Here is a 16,960-nt window from a genome sequence, read left to right as displayed (position 1 = left end):
TACACCTCCAGCTGGACGACTACGGTATTTGCACAGGATTTTGAACGGGATTCCAGGCTTATTCATCTCCATGGACTTAAACCCCTCTTCAGTGCCCCGCAGGGATTCTCTGGTCTTCTCCAAACCTGCTGCCTGGTCCCGTGCTGTGCTGCAGAAACCCACTTTGGCAAGACTGACGCAGATTTATCTGTGCCATTCTCTGCTTTCTCTTTTTTTTTTTTAATCTGAGACAAGCACTTAACCCTCAAAAATGCATTCAAAGACAGAAGCGCACAGGGGCTCTGCCAGAAGGAAACAGGCTCAGCAGTCTTCCCGACTTCTGGCAGGCAGCCTCCACGTACCCTGCCATCGCCGTACGAGGGCAAGCTCCTCGCACTGCTGTGCTCCCGCTGCACCCAGGCCCTTCCTGGTCCCCTAGCACCCACAAAAGGGACATCACTGAGTGGCAGCTTGCTGGCGGTGCTCACCCCCAGGCTACAATGGGGCTGTGCTGAGCCACAGCCACTTGGCCTGTGGGGCTGAGCCACCTCCTCTCCCCTTGCTCAGAAAACAGGGTGCCCAGCACCATTGGGGGGGGGAGCAGGAGGTAGCACAGGGCACACAGCTCCCCACTGCATGACAGCGAGCAGCCACTGCTCCTGCTTAGATCATGGTCCTAATTCCACTCTCAACTCTCCTTTGTTACCAAAAAGATAGCAGGTTACAGCTCTGATATCTCCTTGGGACTGTATTTTTAAAACTGTAAAAGCATCTTCCCTGGGTTTGGTTGGACATTTGACACCAGGGATAGAAAACACATTGAGATAAATATATAAACAAGGGAATTTACACATACAGGCTTTTCTTTCATGGAATATAAACCCTAGAGGCTTTGAAACTGAGTTGGGATGCTTTTCGGCTACATTTCCTATCTTTTTACTCCTTTTTAACTTCTGTGCTTTTTGAGACAATACGGATTTCGACTATTTTTAAAATGCACATTATTTAGTTTATTATTAGCAGAAGAGCATGCAAGTAGATTGTGTTGAACTGAAGCCTCACTTACCGGCTTGCTTAACTAGGGATCAAAGGCGCTTGGGAGCATGCTCTTTTTCCTTCGCCTAAAATGAATTTAGTTTGGATGGAGATTTGCGACAGAACCAAATGTGGGCACAAGACCAACATATATATTTGTTTTACGAATGCGAAACACAAAGAAATCTGGAAGTAACGCTGGATTCCAGTATCCTACCTCGTAATGACCACAAGCTCCGTGAGCAACTGCTGACTACAGCTGGGGCAGGAACCCAGCCCGGACGCACAATCCGTACGCACGCACAGGGCAGGCACAGCATGCGCCTTCATCAAAGGGCTACCTTTCCTGCAGGTAGTTCTCTACTGGAAGCCCAGCCAGAGGCAGGCCAGCAGATCGATGACATCATTTTGTAACAAGCTTTAGGAAGATTTAGTCTGACAAGCAGGATTTCAAAAATGAAGCTTGTATTCCAGCCCTGCGCATGGAAAAAAATAAAAATAAAGCTAACATTACTGCCTCATTCCAGGTGCTTAAGTGTTAATGGGCAATCATTTATTTTTGAAGTCTCCTGAAAATTAAAACACGTTAATTGCCTAGTATTATTTTAGAAGGTCCTGGGCTGACATGGCCCAGATTTGAGTGGAAATGGAAAAACCTCAGTGTGCTGTGGAAGCTGTGGTCCACCCAGTAGTACTGAGAGGCAGCACCACAAGTTTCCTTCCCACTCCCCTAGATGAGCTCTAGCAGATCCCTTAGCTGCTTTGGAGAGCCCATTGTTGGAAATAGCTATAAAGATAACAGGAAAATCATGCATCTGGACGGAGGCTGCCTGACATCCATCACTCTGTGCTGCTTCCGCACACTATTTAATTTACCTGTCAATATTCCCTGGGCTCCTCCCTATGCGTGCATATGGACTGTGTAATTAGGCTAACATCAAAGGCCAGATCACTCTTGCACCTGAAGTGACAGAACTGAGCAGTGGGACTGCTCAGACTCTGACCAGGCACGAGAGCAGAGGAAATATGATTTGTCTTTTCGAGAGCCCCATGAGCTAAAATAGGCTGTTGAGCTGATAGGAAGCAGAGACTCCAGCTACAGTTTTCTTCCTTAGCGTGTGATAAACCCAGTGTGCCATCTCAACGCATACTTGTGAGAAGAATGGTAAAGGGACAAAGAATCTACTGTCTATGCAATAAAACAAAAATGCTTTCTTAACAATTAGGAAGGAGACAGTGCTGCTTGGCATCCACACCTATAGTAAGTGCACTTGCTGGAAATATTTATAGTCTGCTCCTGCAAAATGTATTGTGTACCTTTATAACAATAATAATGCAGTTCTCAGCTCCTGTGATTTGGAGCCGAGCAAAGGCTCCGGGTGTTCAGCATGCTCACGCTCTGGAGAAATGCCTGCGCATAACGCCGGCCCCACCATCCCAAATGGCAAAACAAACCAGTCAGCCCACCAACCACCTCTCTGCCTTGCAGTTGCCCCTGAACTATTTTTATGAAGTCTTTTACACTTGTGAGGGGCACGCAGTGAAGGCAAGGATACACTCCAGCTCTCCTTTCGGCCAGGGCATCCGGAGATAAGAGTCCATATCCCTGGCAGCTGCCCGAAACGGCGTGAACAATCACATGACGGTGAAACCAACCCTGGCTGTGGCTATGCCAGCAGCGTACCCCCTGCCTCCTCGCCTTCGGCGCTACATGCAACACTCCCTGGCTGTCATTGATGCACATCCAAAAAACCTTCATGGGTATGTTGTATATGAGGTAGAGAATCAGGTTCCAGAGAGCCCTAAAAATCACAGGCAATGCGGGAAAGAGAAACAGGGAATGATAAGTCACAATATAAAAGCTAAGGCATACCCAGAGAAATTAACAGGTGGCAAGATTAAGATAAACAGGAAGAGATTTTTTCCCCACGTAATATACTGAAACCATAAGGTTATTATGTAAATTATTATATAATAGTAAAAGTAACAAAACTATGGATACAGAGCATCGTTACATTTTCATGCAATACAAGCAAAGTCAGAAGCACAACTTTTTTAAAAAAGGGATGAGAAACATTTAAGAAAAATAGGTCCAATGGTGTCTACTGTACAAAGCGGTCTGGCTATAATTTTCAGCTCAGTAAGCTCTTAAGCCTCTGGTTGTTCGAAAGGCATTTGTGGGGAAGGATGTTCTGTTTCTTATCTCCTTTCCTTGCTGCTCACCACTGACAGACACTGAGTCCTGGGCAAGATGGACCTCAGAGTATGGCAAGTCTTTTGGCTGTATAACACTTAGCACTTATATAGAGCTCACGTACCTAAAGCACAGAATATTTTGTTTCTTATGAACTCATTTAGGTCAAGTGTCCTTCTGTGTTGGAATTATTAAGCAGATACCACTAAAAACATTATTTCATCAATGCCTAAATCTTGCAAGTGCTTCTGTGCATGCTTATATTAAATATTACTTCTGTGAACAGTCTCTGCTCTTTTTTTTTGCGATTTAACATTTTGCCAAAGTTGAGTGAGAAAAATGTTACTGTTTGTAAATAGTAATGTCTAGTATGCCAAAGATATACTCAAAGCTGAAGACAGTTTAAGGACTGAATCAAACAATGTTTATAGTGAAAAACATCCACTACTTTGCAGGTCTTTGCCGGTGCCAATGGCATAAGCAGGTTGGGGGTCACTACACATTCCCTAAATTAAGAATAAATATTTAGGATGACTGATTTTCACAAGTTTAGATAATGTAAAGAGAAGTGAAAAATGAAGTTCTGCATAAGAGCAGAAAAAAATAGAAGACAAAAAAGCCCTGCTTCTGCATATGTGAAGACTATTCCCTTTCTCATGTCCCCATGAAATGCTTTCACTGGTTACTATTAGCCACCATGGATATGTGCAGGGTTTTCCCATTAATGCTGCTGAAGTTTCCAAATATCATTTTACAAAAGTTAGAGGAACCTCTCACTTCTTCCCTCTGCAATTTACAGTTGGAAGTAACACCACCCAAGAGCCCAGCCAGGACTTTGAAATTAGATTAGAAGATGCCGTAAACTGCGTTCACAGGAACAGCAAGAGAGGAGGTTTGACTCAGACCATGTGAGTCACAGTTGGTCTCCGATTCTCCCCTTGCTACTGATGGAAGGAAATTATGACAGCCCCAGCTAGCCCAGCTGCGCTGGCCAGAGGGGTGGGGGAGTGAAACTGAGCCCACTCCAGGTTTTTTTAACCCTTTGTCTTTGGATCTAGTCCCCCTTTCTATCCCAAAGCAGATTCAACTGGACCCAAGCATATGGGTCATTTTTATGAGATTGCCATCATCAGTTTCAAGCTTCTGTAGGAATCTGGTGCTGTGCTTAAAGTTATCATTGCATTTAGAAAAGTTTTTCCTAATCTCAATCCCTTCTTGCTATATGGCAAGTCTATCGGTCCACGGCCATTGCCATTAGACATGAAAGCATATGTTCCCTTCTCTTTGATCTGTGTGGCTAACAGCAGCAGCTATTGATTACCTTCTTGAACTGAAGCTTCAGGCAACCGGGATAGAAAAAATAAGAACAGTTTTCATCTATCTTTTTTTGTGGTGTACAGTCCAAAGCAAAAATCAGCCCATGGTGCTTCTGTGTGCAAACTGCAGCTGCATGCTGTGACCTGCCTCTGTATCTTTGGTCTTAAGCAACAAAGTTTAAAAAAGAAAATTGCTTACCAGAAGTGACTCTTATAGCTTTACTGCCATTTGAATCACACAGAGGGGAAAAAAGGCTGAAGTATTTACCTGTGACTCAACTTGCCACTCTTTGCATTTATAGGAGCCGGTATCTCCCTCAACACACATTTAGTCTAGGTGTTCACTCTAACTTCTTTTTTGAACCTGCAATTGTTGCACCTTTTATAAATGAAGCAGCAAAGCCTTTTCTAGTAAGATACAAAGAGGTATTAACAATGACTCAAACTAATACCCTTTATGTGGCTTGGATACTGGAAGACTATAGCCCATGTGCTAGTCATCTACAAGACACCTACAGGGCAGAGAGACAGCAGAAATAGCACCCTGCACAGACTGGCAACCCACTAGGAGACAAGTTTTTAAACATTTCATTAACAGTAATGGGAGTTTTGCCATGAGCAGCAATGGTTTTCACATGCCAGGACCTAAATACTTTCATATCCTCATTAGTTATCAGCAGATATGCCACTAAAACAGCTCAAGATTTGATACCCACTGGAGATTAGACTCTGAAAAGCTCAGAGATTTGATAGCACTTCCAGAAGGATCTGCTGGTGCTTCTATCCCCTCCACGTGACCACCTGCCCCCCCAGGATAACAGAGATCACACCTACAGTCTCAAACCATGGTATTGTGCTCCCTATCCATCCCACCTCCTAGCCAGCCAGAAGCCCAGACTGACCTTCCTCTCCTGCATTCAACCTAGGTGCCAAAAAGGAAGAAGCCAAAAGCCTTTTTATATCCTGGTGACTGCTCAGGGATCCCTCCCTTCCCACAGCTCCCATCTCCCTGCAGGGCAGGTGGTGGGGCTGCCCCGCTCCGCTCAGGTGTTTCCAGTTGGCAGCGTGGCCACAGCTGGGAAGATGCCGAGGCCTCTCTGAACTCTGTCCAGGCTGCTGCCATTGCTGGTGTATGTGATCCTGTCACAAGTGCATTTTATGCAGTGGTAGCTGACAATTTAAGACTATTATTTTAGAAAAAAGTAGCAAGTTAGGACATGTGTAAATGGGTGAAGACCTGAAGTTATAACAGTACCAGATTGTAGTATAACAGCAGAGAACGTGTTGCACTAAAATTTGGATAATACTACACACGATCAGACGTCTGCTTTTTCAGAATTTAATTACTATAGTCCAAGTCTCAATGGTCTACATACAGCAATTATTTCCCAGGTAACATACAAATATGATAAGGTCTTTCTATGGACATCAGACATTAGTGGTGAAATCACACACATGACTATCACTGAATTGTAGGTTTAAATTCTATACTTTCATATACTCACAACTGCTGGTAACAGGTGTTTGCTAGTTTTTTGGTGTGTTTGTTTTTTTTTTTAAACTGGTTACATTATTATTTGTAATATCCACAATTTATCTCCAAGGTGTTTGTGGTTTAAACATGTGAATCATGAATTCAGTTGGGACCTCTGTGAAGACTCCCTGGAAAAAGGTGAACAATGAACTGAGAATCCAGCCCAGGACTGTGAGTCAATAACAAGTTCAGAGAGATTCCCCAATATTTTCCAAAACATGGATATCCAAGGACCTGCATGAGAAACTTTGAGGCTGACAAGCTGGTTAAAGAAACAGTTGTGTTCACTTTTCCATCCTCAAACCTCTGTGTTTCTGCAGGACAGGTGAAGGAAGGAAGGAAGGAAGGAAGGAAGGAAGGAAGGAAGGAAGGAAGGAAGGAAGGAAGGAAGGAAGGAAGGAAGGAAGGAAGGAAGGAAGGAAGGAAGGAAGGAAGGAAGGAAGGAAGGAAGGAAGGAAGGAAGGAAGGAAGGAAGGAAGGAAATTTTGAAGAAGAATGTTTTAATATGCAATCATCCACCTGGGACAGGGTATGCAGATCTTTGCAAGACAGAGCATCACCTGCAATAGATGAGTGCTGGTCTTGGTAATCAGGTATGGTTGTATGCTCATGTACATGTTTTTGAATATCAAATGGATCACTGGAAGACTATAGCCCATGTGCTAGTCATCTACAAGACACCTACAGGGCAGAGAGACAGCAGAAATAGCACCCTGCACAGACTGGCAACCCACTAGGAGACAAGTTTTTAAACATTTCATTAACAGTAATGGGAGTTTTGCCATGAGCAGCAATGGTTTTCACATGCCAGGACCTAAATACTTTCATATCCTCATTAGTTATCAGCAGATATGCCACTAAAACAGCTCAAGATTTGATACCCACTGGAGATTAGACTCTGAAAAGCTCAGAGATTTGATAGCACTTCCAGAAGGATCTGCTGGTGCTTCTATCCCCTCCACGTGACCACCTGCCCCCCCAGGATAACAGAGATCACACCTACAGTCTCAAACCATGGTATTGTGCTCCCTATCCATCCCACCTCCTAGCCAGCCAGAAGCCCAGACTGACCTTCCTCTCCTGCATTCAACCTAGGTGCCAAAAAGGAAGAAGCCAAAAGCCTTTTTATATCCTGGTGACTGCTCAGGGATCCCTCCCTTCCCACAGCTCCCATCTCCCTGCAGGGCAGGTGGTGGGGCTGCCCCGCTCCGCTCAGGTGTTTCCAGTTGGCAGCGTGGCCACAGCTGGGAAGATGCCGAGGCCTCTCTGAACTCTGTCCAGGCTGCTGCCATTGCTGGTGTATGTGATCCTGTCACAAGTGCATTTTATGCAGTGGTAGCTGACAATTTAAGACTATTATTTTAGAAAAAAGTAGCAAGTTAGGACATGTGTAAATGGGTGAAGACCTGAAGTTATAACAGTACCAGATTGTAGTATAACAGCAGAGAACGTGTTGCACTAATATTTGGATAATACTACACACGATCAGACGTCTGCTTTTTCAGAATTTAATTACTATAGTCCAAGTCTCAATGGTCTACATACAGCAATTATTTCCCAGGTAACATACAAATATGATAAGGTCTTTCTATGGACATCAGACATTAGTGGTGAAATCACACACATGACTATCACTGAATTGTAGGTTTAAATTCTATACTTTCATATACTCACTTATAACTGCTGGTAACAGGTGTTTGCTAGTTTTTTGGTGTGTTTGGTTTTTTTTAAACTGGTTACATTATCTATTTTAATATCCACAATTTATCTCCAAGGTGTTTGTGGTTTAAACATGTGAATCATGAATTCAGTTGGGACCTCTGTGAAGACTCCCTGGAAAAAGGTGAACAATGAACTGAGAATCCAGCCCAGGACTGTGAGTCAATAACAAGTTCAGAGAGATTCCCCAATATTTTCCAAAACATGGATATCCAAGGACCTGCATGAGAAACTTTGAGGCTGACAAGCTGGTTAAAGAAACAGTTGTGTTCACTTTTCCATCCTCAAACCTCTGTGTTTCTGCAGGACAGGTATCGGAAGGAAGGAAGGAAGGAAGGAAGGAAGGAAGGAAGGAAGGAAGGAAGGAAGGAAGGAAGGAAGGAAGGAAGGAAGGAAGGAAGGAAGGAAGGAAGGAAGGAAGGAAGGAAGGAAGGAAGGAAGGAAGGAAATTTTGAAGAAGAATGTTTTAATATGCAATCATCCACCTGGGACAGGGTATGCAGATCTTTGCAAGACAGAGCATCACCTGCAATAGATGAGTGCTGGTCTTGGTAATCAGGTATGGTTGTATGCTCATGTACATGTTTTTGAATATCAAATGGATCCAAGAAACAATATAGGCATTTTTACATTGTGCTTTGAATCTATATAACTAAAATAACGCAACAGTGATTGTTTCCTGGTCAGATTGAACGCTACGTACTTTTCAGCAATGTATCTGTAAGTATAGCTAGCTTGTCTGTATCCAGCTGGGTAATGAAGAGTAACAGAGCCATGTCAGTTGTTACTGTACACAAATGCACCAGCAAAATGCATTGCTTACAGCACCTAGCACACACTGATGTCTTAAAAGCAAGTGACTAACAGTGGGTCCGGTGTGTTGCCGCAGCCCGGGTCTCTGCTTTCTTCAAAGCATCGGCCGTGTAAGTCAGGGTGGGAAGTCAGGCAAAGCAGGAAGGGATGGCAAAACCAAGGTGACGCAAAAGCCTATAACTGTGGGCTAGGCTGAGTGACAAGAGGAGAGGGCTGGACAAGAAGGGATAAAAAAGTTTGATAAAAAGAGTTGGATAAAAAAAGTTTGTAGACTCATGGCGTCCTATTCAGTGTGACTAAGCCAAGGCAGAACTTCTCCAATTAGCTGTTGCTGCATGTCAGGGTAGGTGTGAGATCCAGGCCATTTCTTCAGCTTTAATGTCACCTTCTCCACCTAATCTTAATAAATCTCTTTAATTGCACCACTTGGGAGTTAATCTGTCATTTGAGAATTTTTTGTAGCTCACCCTCGAGACTGTCAAACAGTCATCTCATCTATCCGCAAGAAAAGAAGAAAAGGTGTTTCACTACTACTTTTGTCAGGACTGCGATCCAAGAGGTACCAGATTAAGGAGTTTTCTTTCAGAGGTGAGCTGCCTTTCAGGAGAACTGGAATCACAGCAGCCTCTTGCTGACCACGGGTGAAAACTGAATTTGAGGGGGTTTAGGAAGTTCTGTGTGTATTGTTTATGTAGATCAAAGTGGGAAATAGATACATTCACACAAATTTCTGGTGATTCATATTCTTCTCAAAATGAGCTCTTGAACATTCCCTCTCAAAACATAGGACCTTCAACAGCTCTTAAAATTTGCTGGATTCTTGTATTGTGCAGGGATGGTTACCACCCACGCAACCCGTGCCTGGTCACTGCTCTTCTGATAGCTCGATGCCATAGTCTGGTAGTTCTTTTTCAGCTGCTGGGTTGCCGACACGCTTCATCCTACGCTCCGAAGTTACAACAGACGTGATGGATGCAATTTGCTGCCGTTAACCAGGACCACAGCAAAATATGTGCTTGGCAACATGCCCACTGACCCAAATCCATCTGTGTTCATTCTGGGACTGAAAACCATGGTTTCTTCCCATTCTGCGTTGCTGCACAAGAATAAGAGGGAGATCTGGTCATTAGTTACCACAAACGTAACTTTTTTTTCTTTGACTTATTTTTATCAGCTATTCCAACGATAAATTAAAACCAAGAGACGTATACGCAGTTCTTTTACCTTAACAGCAGGTTGGATTCCTATGGGAAGATGCCAACACATGTCCTGAAGATGAGGATATCGACAGCTATGAGGTGATATACTCGGCATAAGGTCTGAAAGGGGATCAGTGACACAGTAAGAGACCTTCCAGTGGCTAATTCTGCTCCAACTCCTTTTTCACATGTATAACCTGCACACCCGACAGCCCACACACCTTAAAATAATGGTACCTGAAAACAAGTCCTCAGATACCTTTCACCATCAGATAATAAAGAGTGTTATTTAATTATTGATTATATGCATCGGAACAATAAACCTGAACAGAATAAAGAGAAGAAATGTCGATGTTCTTTTTGAATATTTGTTTAAATACTTTAAAAAATGCACTTACTATAAACTTATAATACATTTACTTCATCAGTGTTTTTGGTAACATCTGGAAATATGTAAAAACAATTCTGCAAAATTACAAGCTAAAAATCTGTTTTCAATTCTTAAAAAAGCTTTTAAAAATCTTTTTTTTGTCTGCTTTAATTTTCATACCTTTATCAGGTATAGTTATTTAAGTTCTTCTCCATGAATCTTGTGTCTTAAAAGACTCACAGACGCAATTGACCTTTATCATGTTCTTTTAAACACAAGGGGGCACCAACAAGCTAGTGGAGCAAGATAGAAACTTGTTCACATACAGTAAATCAAAAAAACCCTGTGGCAACTCTTGATATTCTTCTCAAGTGAGATGGATTTTGAAAATAAAAGAAAGCAATGCAATGCTTTATCATTCCTTCATCTGAAATGGCTGGGGAAGTAATCCCTGGCATGTGCATATTATGCTGCTTCATTTATTTTACTAGCTAGAATTTGGATTATTTCCGACCTTCTCTCGGAAGGTGGAATCCTGTTTCCTTGGTTTTATAAAGAGGGAATCCAGCTTCTAAGTAAAAAAATACCAAATACCCCCCAAAATGCAAAGTTGGGCCAAAGGACCATTAGCTTTTTCTTTTAAACATAGAAATATCAGTGATATTTGTGTTACTAAAATTTCCAGTCCCTTTTTGATTTCTTTATATTTCCATGATAAACCTGACTAAAAAGGAAGTCTTGAAGTATAAATCAAGATATAAAAGTTGTTAATGTAGTGTAATCCCATCTATTGAAATATAGGCATCTGCACATACAAACAAGTGGAATTTGCCCCAGTGCAGAGGGTCAGCACGAGTCCCAACACGATGTAGATCCTGAGAGCAGAGCTGTGGTGTGATGGAAGGGCAACCTAAGCTCTGCCTGCTCACCTTTCTGACTGCTGAATTTCTGCTGTGCTTTTCTATTCCCATTGCAAGATCCTGTGTCAGGTTGTAAGGGTACGTATGTGAAAGATCAGTTGCTATTCATTTTCCCACTGTTGCTCATAAAAGATAGCTAAATTCAAAGGAACATGATATTTTCGTGCAATGAATGAAAGCGAGTCACTTTTGGGACTTCAGTGAATGGTTTTGACAGAGTACTTTTCTTTCTAACTTTTCCATTTTTCTCTTCTTTCACTTCAGACTCTGCAGGTTTCCTCCCTAGGTGTTTCCTGCTTTCTTAGGTGCACTCTCATTCTTCCTGGATTTTTTATGTTCTTCTAATTCTCAAGGTAATTATCTGTCTAGCCCTTCCCTCTTCCCAGCCTAAACAAACATTGGTAGAACCAGTTTTCAAAGGATTTAACACTTTCCAGGTGAACTTGAAGTCTCAAAGCAGAGTCCCCTAGCCGAGAGCTCATTTAGGTGGGACCTTTAAGTCAGCAGGTAACAATCACAAGGAGGAAATATTTTTTTTGCAAGTGCTAGACTATTTTCACTCATTTAAAACCACAGCTGAGCCCTGCACAACCCTGTATAGAGTTAAAATGGCTTAGCAATGTAGTCATACCATACACAGGACGATTATACCATTCATATGATGATGATCCAAGTATGAAAGTTTCAAGCTTCTATTATTCTGCTTGGGAAAATGGTTTGACAATGACACAGATCTCACTGTTAAGATTTTCCTGGTAATTTACCATGTTTGGACCTGCACAGAATTGCTTTTCCCATTCTCTGTGTTCACATAGGTTATGAGCTGCCTGTTCAATCTTGTGTTCAGCTGTCTACCACATTCAGGAAGGATTTATTAGTGGATTTCAAATCATGACACCTGCACATGGGGTAACCTCTACTAGCAATTTATCTGTCCCAGAAGAAAGATAGAGGTGGTTGTGCGGAACCAAAGGCAGAAGGTCTCTGGGGAGGCTGGGGAGACCAGGAGCAGGGCACTGCTGGATTAGAAGTCCCTCTGCATTAACTGCATGCAGGTATAACCTTGACTGCTGTGTAATCACAGCTGTTAAGTTTCTTTGCTCAGATATCCTCCAATTTGTAGACATGAAGATACAATTGCTTGTAGCCATGAAAATATTGTTTCTTATTTCTTACCTATTTAATGTAGGTAGAACTGCTAATTAATGGTTTCCAGATTGAGAAAACACTTTTGGCTTTGTAAATATATATGTGTTGAAGTTGTAATGTATACTTTAAATTCATCATGAACTGGGAAGTATCCCGTGACTTAAAAATGGTTTTGTGGATAAAACACAGAAGAAGGAGTCAAGAGTTGTGGATCCTTTTCACACCATTAACTACCTTTCTTGTGAATATGAGTCAGCTAACTTGTCTGTGCTTTAGTTCTCATGTGTAAATGTTTACCTTGCACATTAGTGACAACAGGCCCAGTTACTAGGGAAAAAAAGACCATCACTCCTGCAAACTTGAGACCAAAACCTGGCTTTTCCAACCTTAGCAACAGCGGCTTCCAACTGCACTTACCAGCCCTTGAAATCAGGGAAGTCTCTGTCTTAATAAAGTTTGTAGGTGTGTGAGAGGGGCTTTTTCTTCAATCACTAATCTTAAATAGTTGGTGGGATGGAGTTGAGGAGAAGAGCAGGTCAGTTTAGGAGTGTCCAACTGTTGCCTAAGCAAAATTTTTCCCCCTTTCTTTCTACTCCCTACCAAAAATCCTAGTGGTTTTGCTTGCATTATGCCACATGTCTCCAACTGTGTTTATGATACAGGCGTGTTGTGTGTGTGTGTGCTACTAGCAGTGTTAATTCCTGCACTTGCAAAAGCTCGAGTTTTGCTTGTGCTGAACTGCACAACATCACTTCAAGCAGAACTGTTCCTGTCTTACGCTGCTGGGACATTCGACAGTCAGCTCGTTCACTGCAATTGCCAACCGAACGTCATCACCTGACGTTTTTGTCCAGGGCTTCAGTAATCAATATTCACTGACGTCCTCGTGTTTTGCTTACTTTTCATGAGTCATTATTCCTACAGTTGTTTTCACGTTTACCTCCTCTTTTTCCCTTAGATAAATACATTTGATTCTTTTTGCCTTCCTTTCACTTGCGTACTTTCCCTCTTTTATCTACAGATATTTTACACGTGTGCCCTAGACTTCTGGGATGCCTTTGATAGATGCCTTACATTAAACATGACTGCAGCATCCATCTCTGCAGTGTATCCAAACAATATACAATACAAGTGACAACACCAGGGAAGCTAGCCAAGGACACCACAGCAATCTCTATCGTTGCAAAAACTGTCCTGGAATTTTTAACGTTCACATAAAACATCTGTTTCTCATCCATGCATGGTACTTAATGTATCTTCCTCAGACATATGAATCAACTCTTTGGGGATTTGGATACACTGTTTTAGGGAAGCAAGGTAGTCCATACATGATAATGAGTTTATACAGTGATTATGGTTCTGCATTAATAAATTTCATTGGCAACACTGGCTTAATCCATCCCTCTGCCTGTACATGCTGGGCCTTTTATTGCTGCACTCACTCCTCCCTCTGCACTATGACTCTGCAAGCATATGAAAAACTCCTCAGGTAACTTAGCTGAAGCGGGGGGAGGAAAAAAAAGCTGTGTTTTGTTTTTGGTTGAATCAGTTCCTCAAACCATTTCACAACATGACAGCACACATGCTGGTGATGGTCCAGAGCAGGAGGTAGCTCTGATAAGGGGAAAGAGCTCCGGAGCAGGAGGCAGCTCTGAAAAGGGGAAGGAGCTACAGGCTGCTTACAACATCCTGAATAACCGTGCTGCTGAATGTGGCACTAGAGCCTGAATTGGAATCAGTCATCGCAAAGCTATATTGTGAATACTGAAACTTCTAACATCATGGATGTCAAGTCTGATCCAATTTCATTTTAGGCAGCAATGCAAACTTCCTGAACTTTGTTTCATTCACTACATCAGCTATGACATACAATGTTTCAATCAACCTGAAATAAAGTGTTCTTTCCAAAGCATGGAACTTTTCTGCAGACAGGAAATATTTTACAAACCAACCAAGTAGAAATAAAGTCAAATGATGGATACAACCTGGTTTTCTTGCTGTTATATTTAAATTTCCACCCAAGACAATCGAAAAAATAGAAAGAGGCTCCTGACGTGATAGACATAATGCTGCCAAAACAAAGTACCTTAACCTTTCCAAACTCAACAACTCAAACTCAAAAGTAAAACTTTCCAGCCGCAACACTTTCATAACTGCGCTGTGCATGTTTGCTGCAGATTTCCCCTTTGTTTTGCATACTGAATTTGTATTGATGATAAAAGGAAGTTTAACCTGCAAAACTGAATTTTATTCATGAGCTCTAGAGCTGTAGTTTAAAAGGAATCAGTGTTTCCTGAATGCATTTGATACGTGCAGAACTCAAAAGCAGTTAGAGATCACCAATATACTAGATAATAAAATACACCAGGGAATCAGAAAAAGATAACTAACCTGAATACAGAAATGCACAGAGCTCACGTAACTCATGCACATCCGTACATTCATCCCTCCTCCCCACTTTCTACCCTTTGTATTTGGCACCAGTGCACAGAAGTCCATTTCCAGTGACAGAGGCAATAGTCGCCTCCTCTTCAAGTGGCTCTGTTTCAGTGGCACACCATGCTAGAAACAAAACGAAGTAGTAATAAACACGTACTCCTTGCCTTAAAAGAACCTGGCTGTGAAAAAAGGGAGGTGCTGGTGGTGAACATCAAACTGAACATCAAACACCCAGCTGATGAGAAAAACCTGACCTGGCAGAACTATACCAGCATCACCTTCAGCATTGCAGAGCTTTAAAAATTATAATACCTCTTGTGTTCTTTGTCAGGATAGAGGAAGACACCCTTTCATCCTGAATGCACTTCATTGCCCTTGTTTCTGGGGAGTGAAAACCCACTGACTTAAATTTTCTGTTCAGAACATAATGCAAACCAGTAGCAGGGAATAAAATCCTGAGGGTGTGTTTCATCTGCTTCGGCCTGGGTCTGATGCCAAGAAAACCTCCAGCAAGATGAAGGGGTAATCGGCACCAGATAAGACTGGCATCGCAACCAGGAGAGCCCAAGGTAGCTCTGTTAAATAGCTACGGGACTTGCAGGGTAAGAAAAACGTAGGAAAGAAAAATGTTTAAAGAGGACTACGTGGTCTGAATCTGCCTCCTTTCACTGGTGTAATCAAAAGCAACTCTGGCTAAGTCAATAAAGTTACAATGGTAAGTAGGAATAGTAACAAATGTTTGGTCATTAAAGAACTTTAGGATGCTGTCAGACAATATAATGTTTAAGTTTTGATAAGAGGCTAAAGCAGCAGTTTGAGGGTTGTCTAGTGTAGGGCTTAAGTATTTATACATATTTTATTAGCATTCATTTTATAATTACTAAAATGCTATTGTCCCAGATGTATATTTATAAATCCCACCAGATTCACTACAGCACTAACTTTATTTCTGTGATAAATATCGATATGTTTGTCTTAGAAAATGATCTTTTTTGCTTGGGCATCTTTAATTAGTTCCGCTTTCTGTCATTCTCTGGAGTTGATTTTTGCATGTTTACTCTTTCTGAACTGCGTGTACAATCCCTGCATAAATGCCAGAACTTGGGTGATATGTTGTTCATATCTGAAGCTTTGTTAAAGTGTTTTGAAAAGTGAAAAATGGAGGTTTCTATAAATCTGCCAGAGAATCATAGCCAGTTTTGGGGTTTTTTTTTAGAAGTTGAAGAAACTTGGAAATGGGCAGGAAAAGTTTAAATGTGTTTTCTTTAACAGTTTGAAACATCGTATTTCATGTTGCTATTATAAACAGTGAAATGCCCTATTACCTTATTTGGTTAAAAAAGCAGACAAGCTATATGCAGAGGGTATTCTGCCTTAAAGACCTTTTTTTACAACAATTATTAATTACAGTGCATGATAGTTGGCATACCATATTGGTGCTACTGAGCTGAGAAGCCAAATATTGAAAGTTTCTGTTTGAAGGTTCAGTTCGTAACCCCTCTGTTTGGATTAAGAGCAGAATGTTTGTGTGAATTTTTTTGCAAAAAGTTGAGCTTCCAATGTTTAATGGAAGTGGTATTATAACACAGGCCATGTCTCCAAAGTCATCTGAAAATGAACAGCAAAACAGTTTTCAATGCAAAAGTACGTTTCATAAACTTTGGTTTATTTGACTTTTTTTTTAAATGAGGAAGTTAATTTTACAGCTGACAAAGTAGAAATTAGACAGTATTATGTTCAACAAGCATTCTATCCTGAGGTTTTTTAAGCTTCATAACCAAGATATCTATTTATCTTAGATTATGCAATATTCAGCAACTGGAAGTCTAGTCTGTGTAAGAATTTTCACATTGCTCTGCATCCCATTTTCCAGGTTAGTTATCTGTTGCAATCTATGCCTAAACATAGATGTAGCATTTAGAAGCTCTGTCCTGGTCTACAGTGTTCAGACACGAATCACCACATAACTTCCCAACACGTTAATGGCATTTATTCAAGAGGAAGGAGTTGATCTCACAAGACACATGTCAATGCTAGTCCACGTGTTGGGTGGCAAGTCTGATTTCTAGAGTTGTTAAATTACAAAGAAGTATGACTATCTTTATATGAACATATCATAAATGTTTTAAATGCAAAAGTGGAATAAAAGAAACAATTATAGAAGATTGAGGAGAGAGAATTTACCCAATAAGACTTTGCTCATCCAAGATGCATATAAAGCACAGTGTTTGAGGTGCTGTAAAAATCCACCAGCATGATATTCGCTGGAGTTTTATAGCACAAAATGGGGGGC

General features: G+C 41.5%; 1 protein-coding gene across 1 annotated transcript in view; it reads left to right on the top strand.

The window, feature by feature from the left end:
- Window positions 1–2,653: 2,653 nt before the first annotated feature.
- FGF3 (fibroblast growth factor 3) overlaps window positions 2,654–16,960 on the top strand; it is a 127,347-nt gene continuing 113,040 nt past the window's right edge. Inside the window, exon 1 of the mRNA XM_009334593.1 lies at window positions 2,654–2,903. Coding sequence (XP_009332868.1) covers window positions 2,654–2,903 — 250 coding nt within the window. The remainder of the gene's footprint in view (window positions 2,904–16,960) is intronic.

This window comes from Pygoscelis adeliae, unplaced genomic scaffold (assembly GCF_000699105.1).
Source record: "Pygoscelis adeliae isolate BGI_AS28 unplaced genomic scaffold, ASM69910v1 Scaffold171, whole genome shotgun sequence".
NCBI lineage: Eukaryota > Metazoa > Chordata > Aves > Sphenisciformes > Spheniscidae > Pygoscelis > Pygoscelis adeliae.
This window is presented reverse-complemented; position numbering and strand designations above follow the sequence as displayed.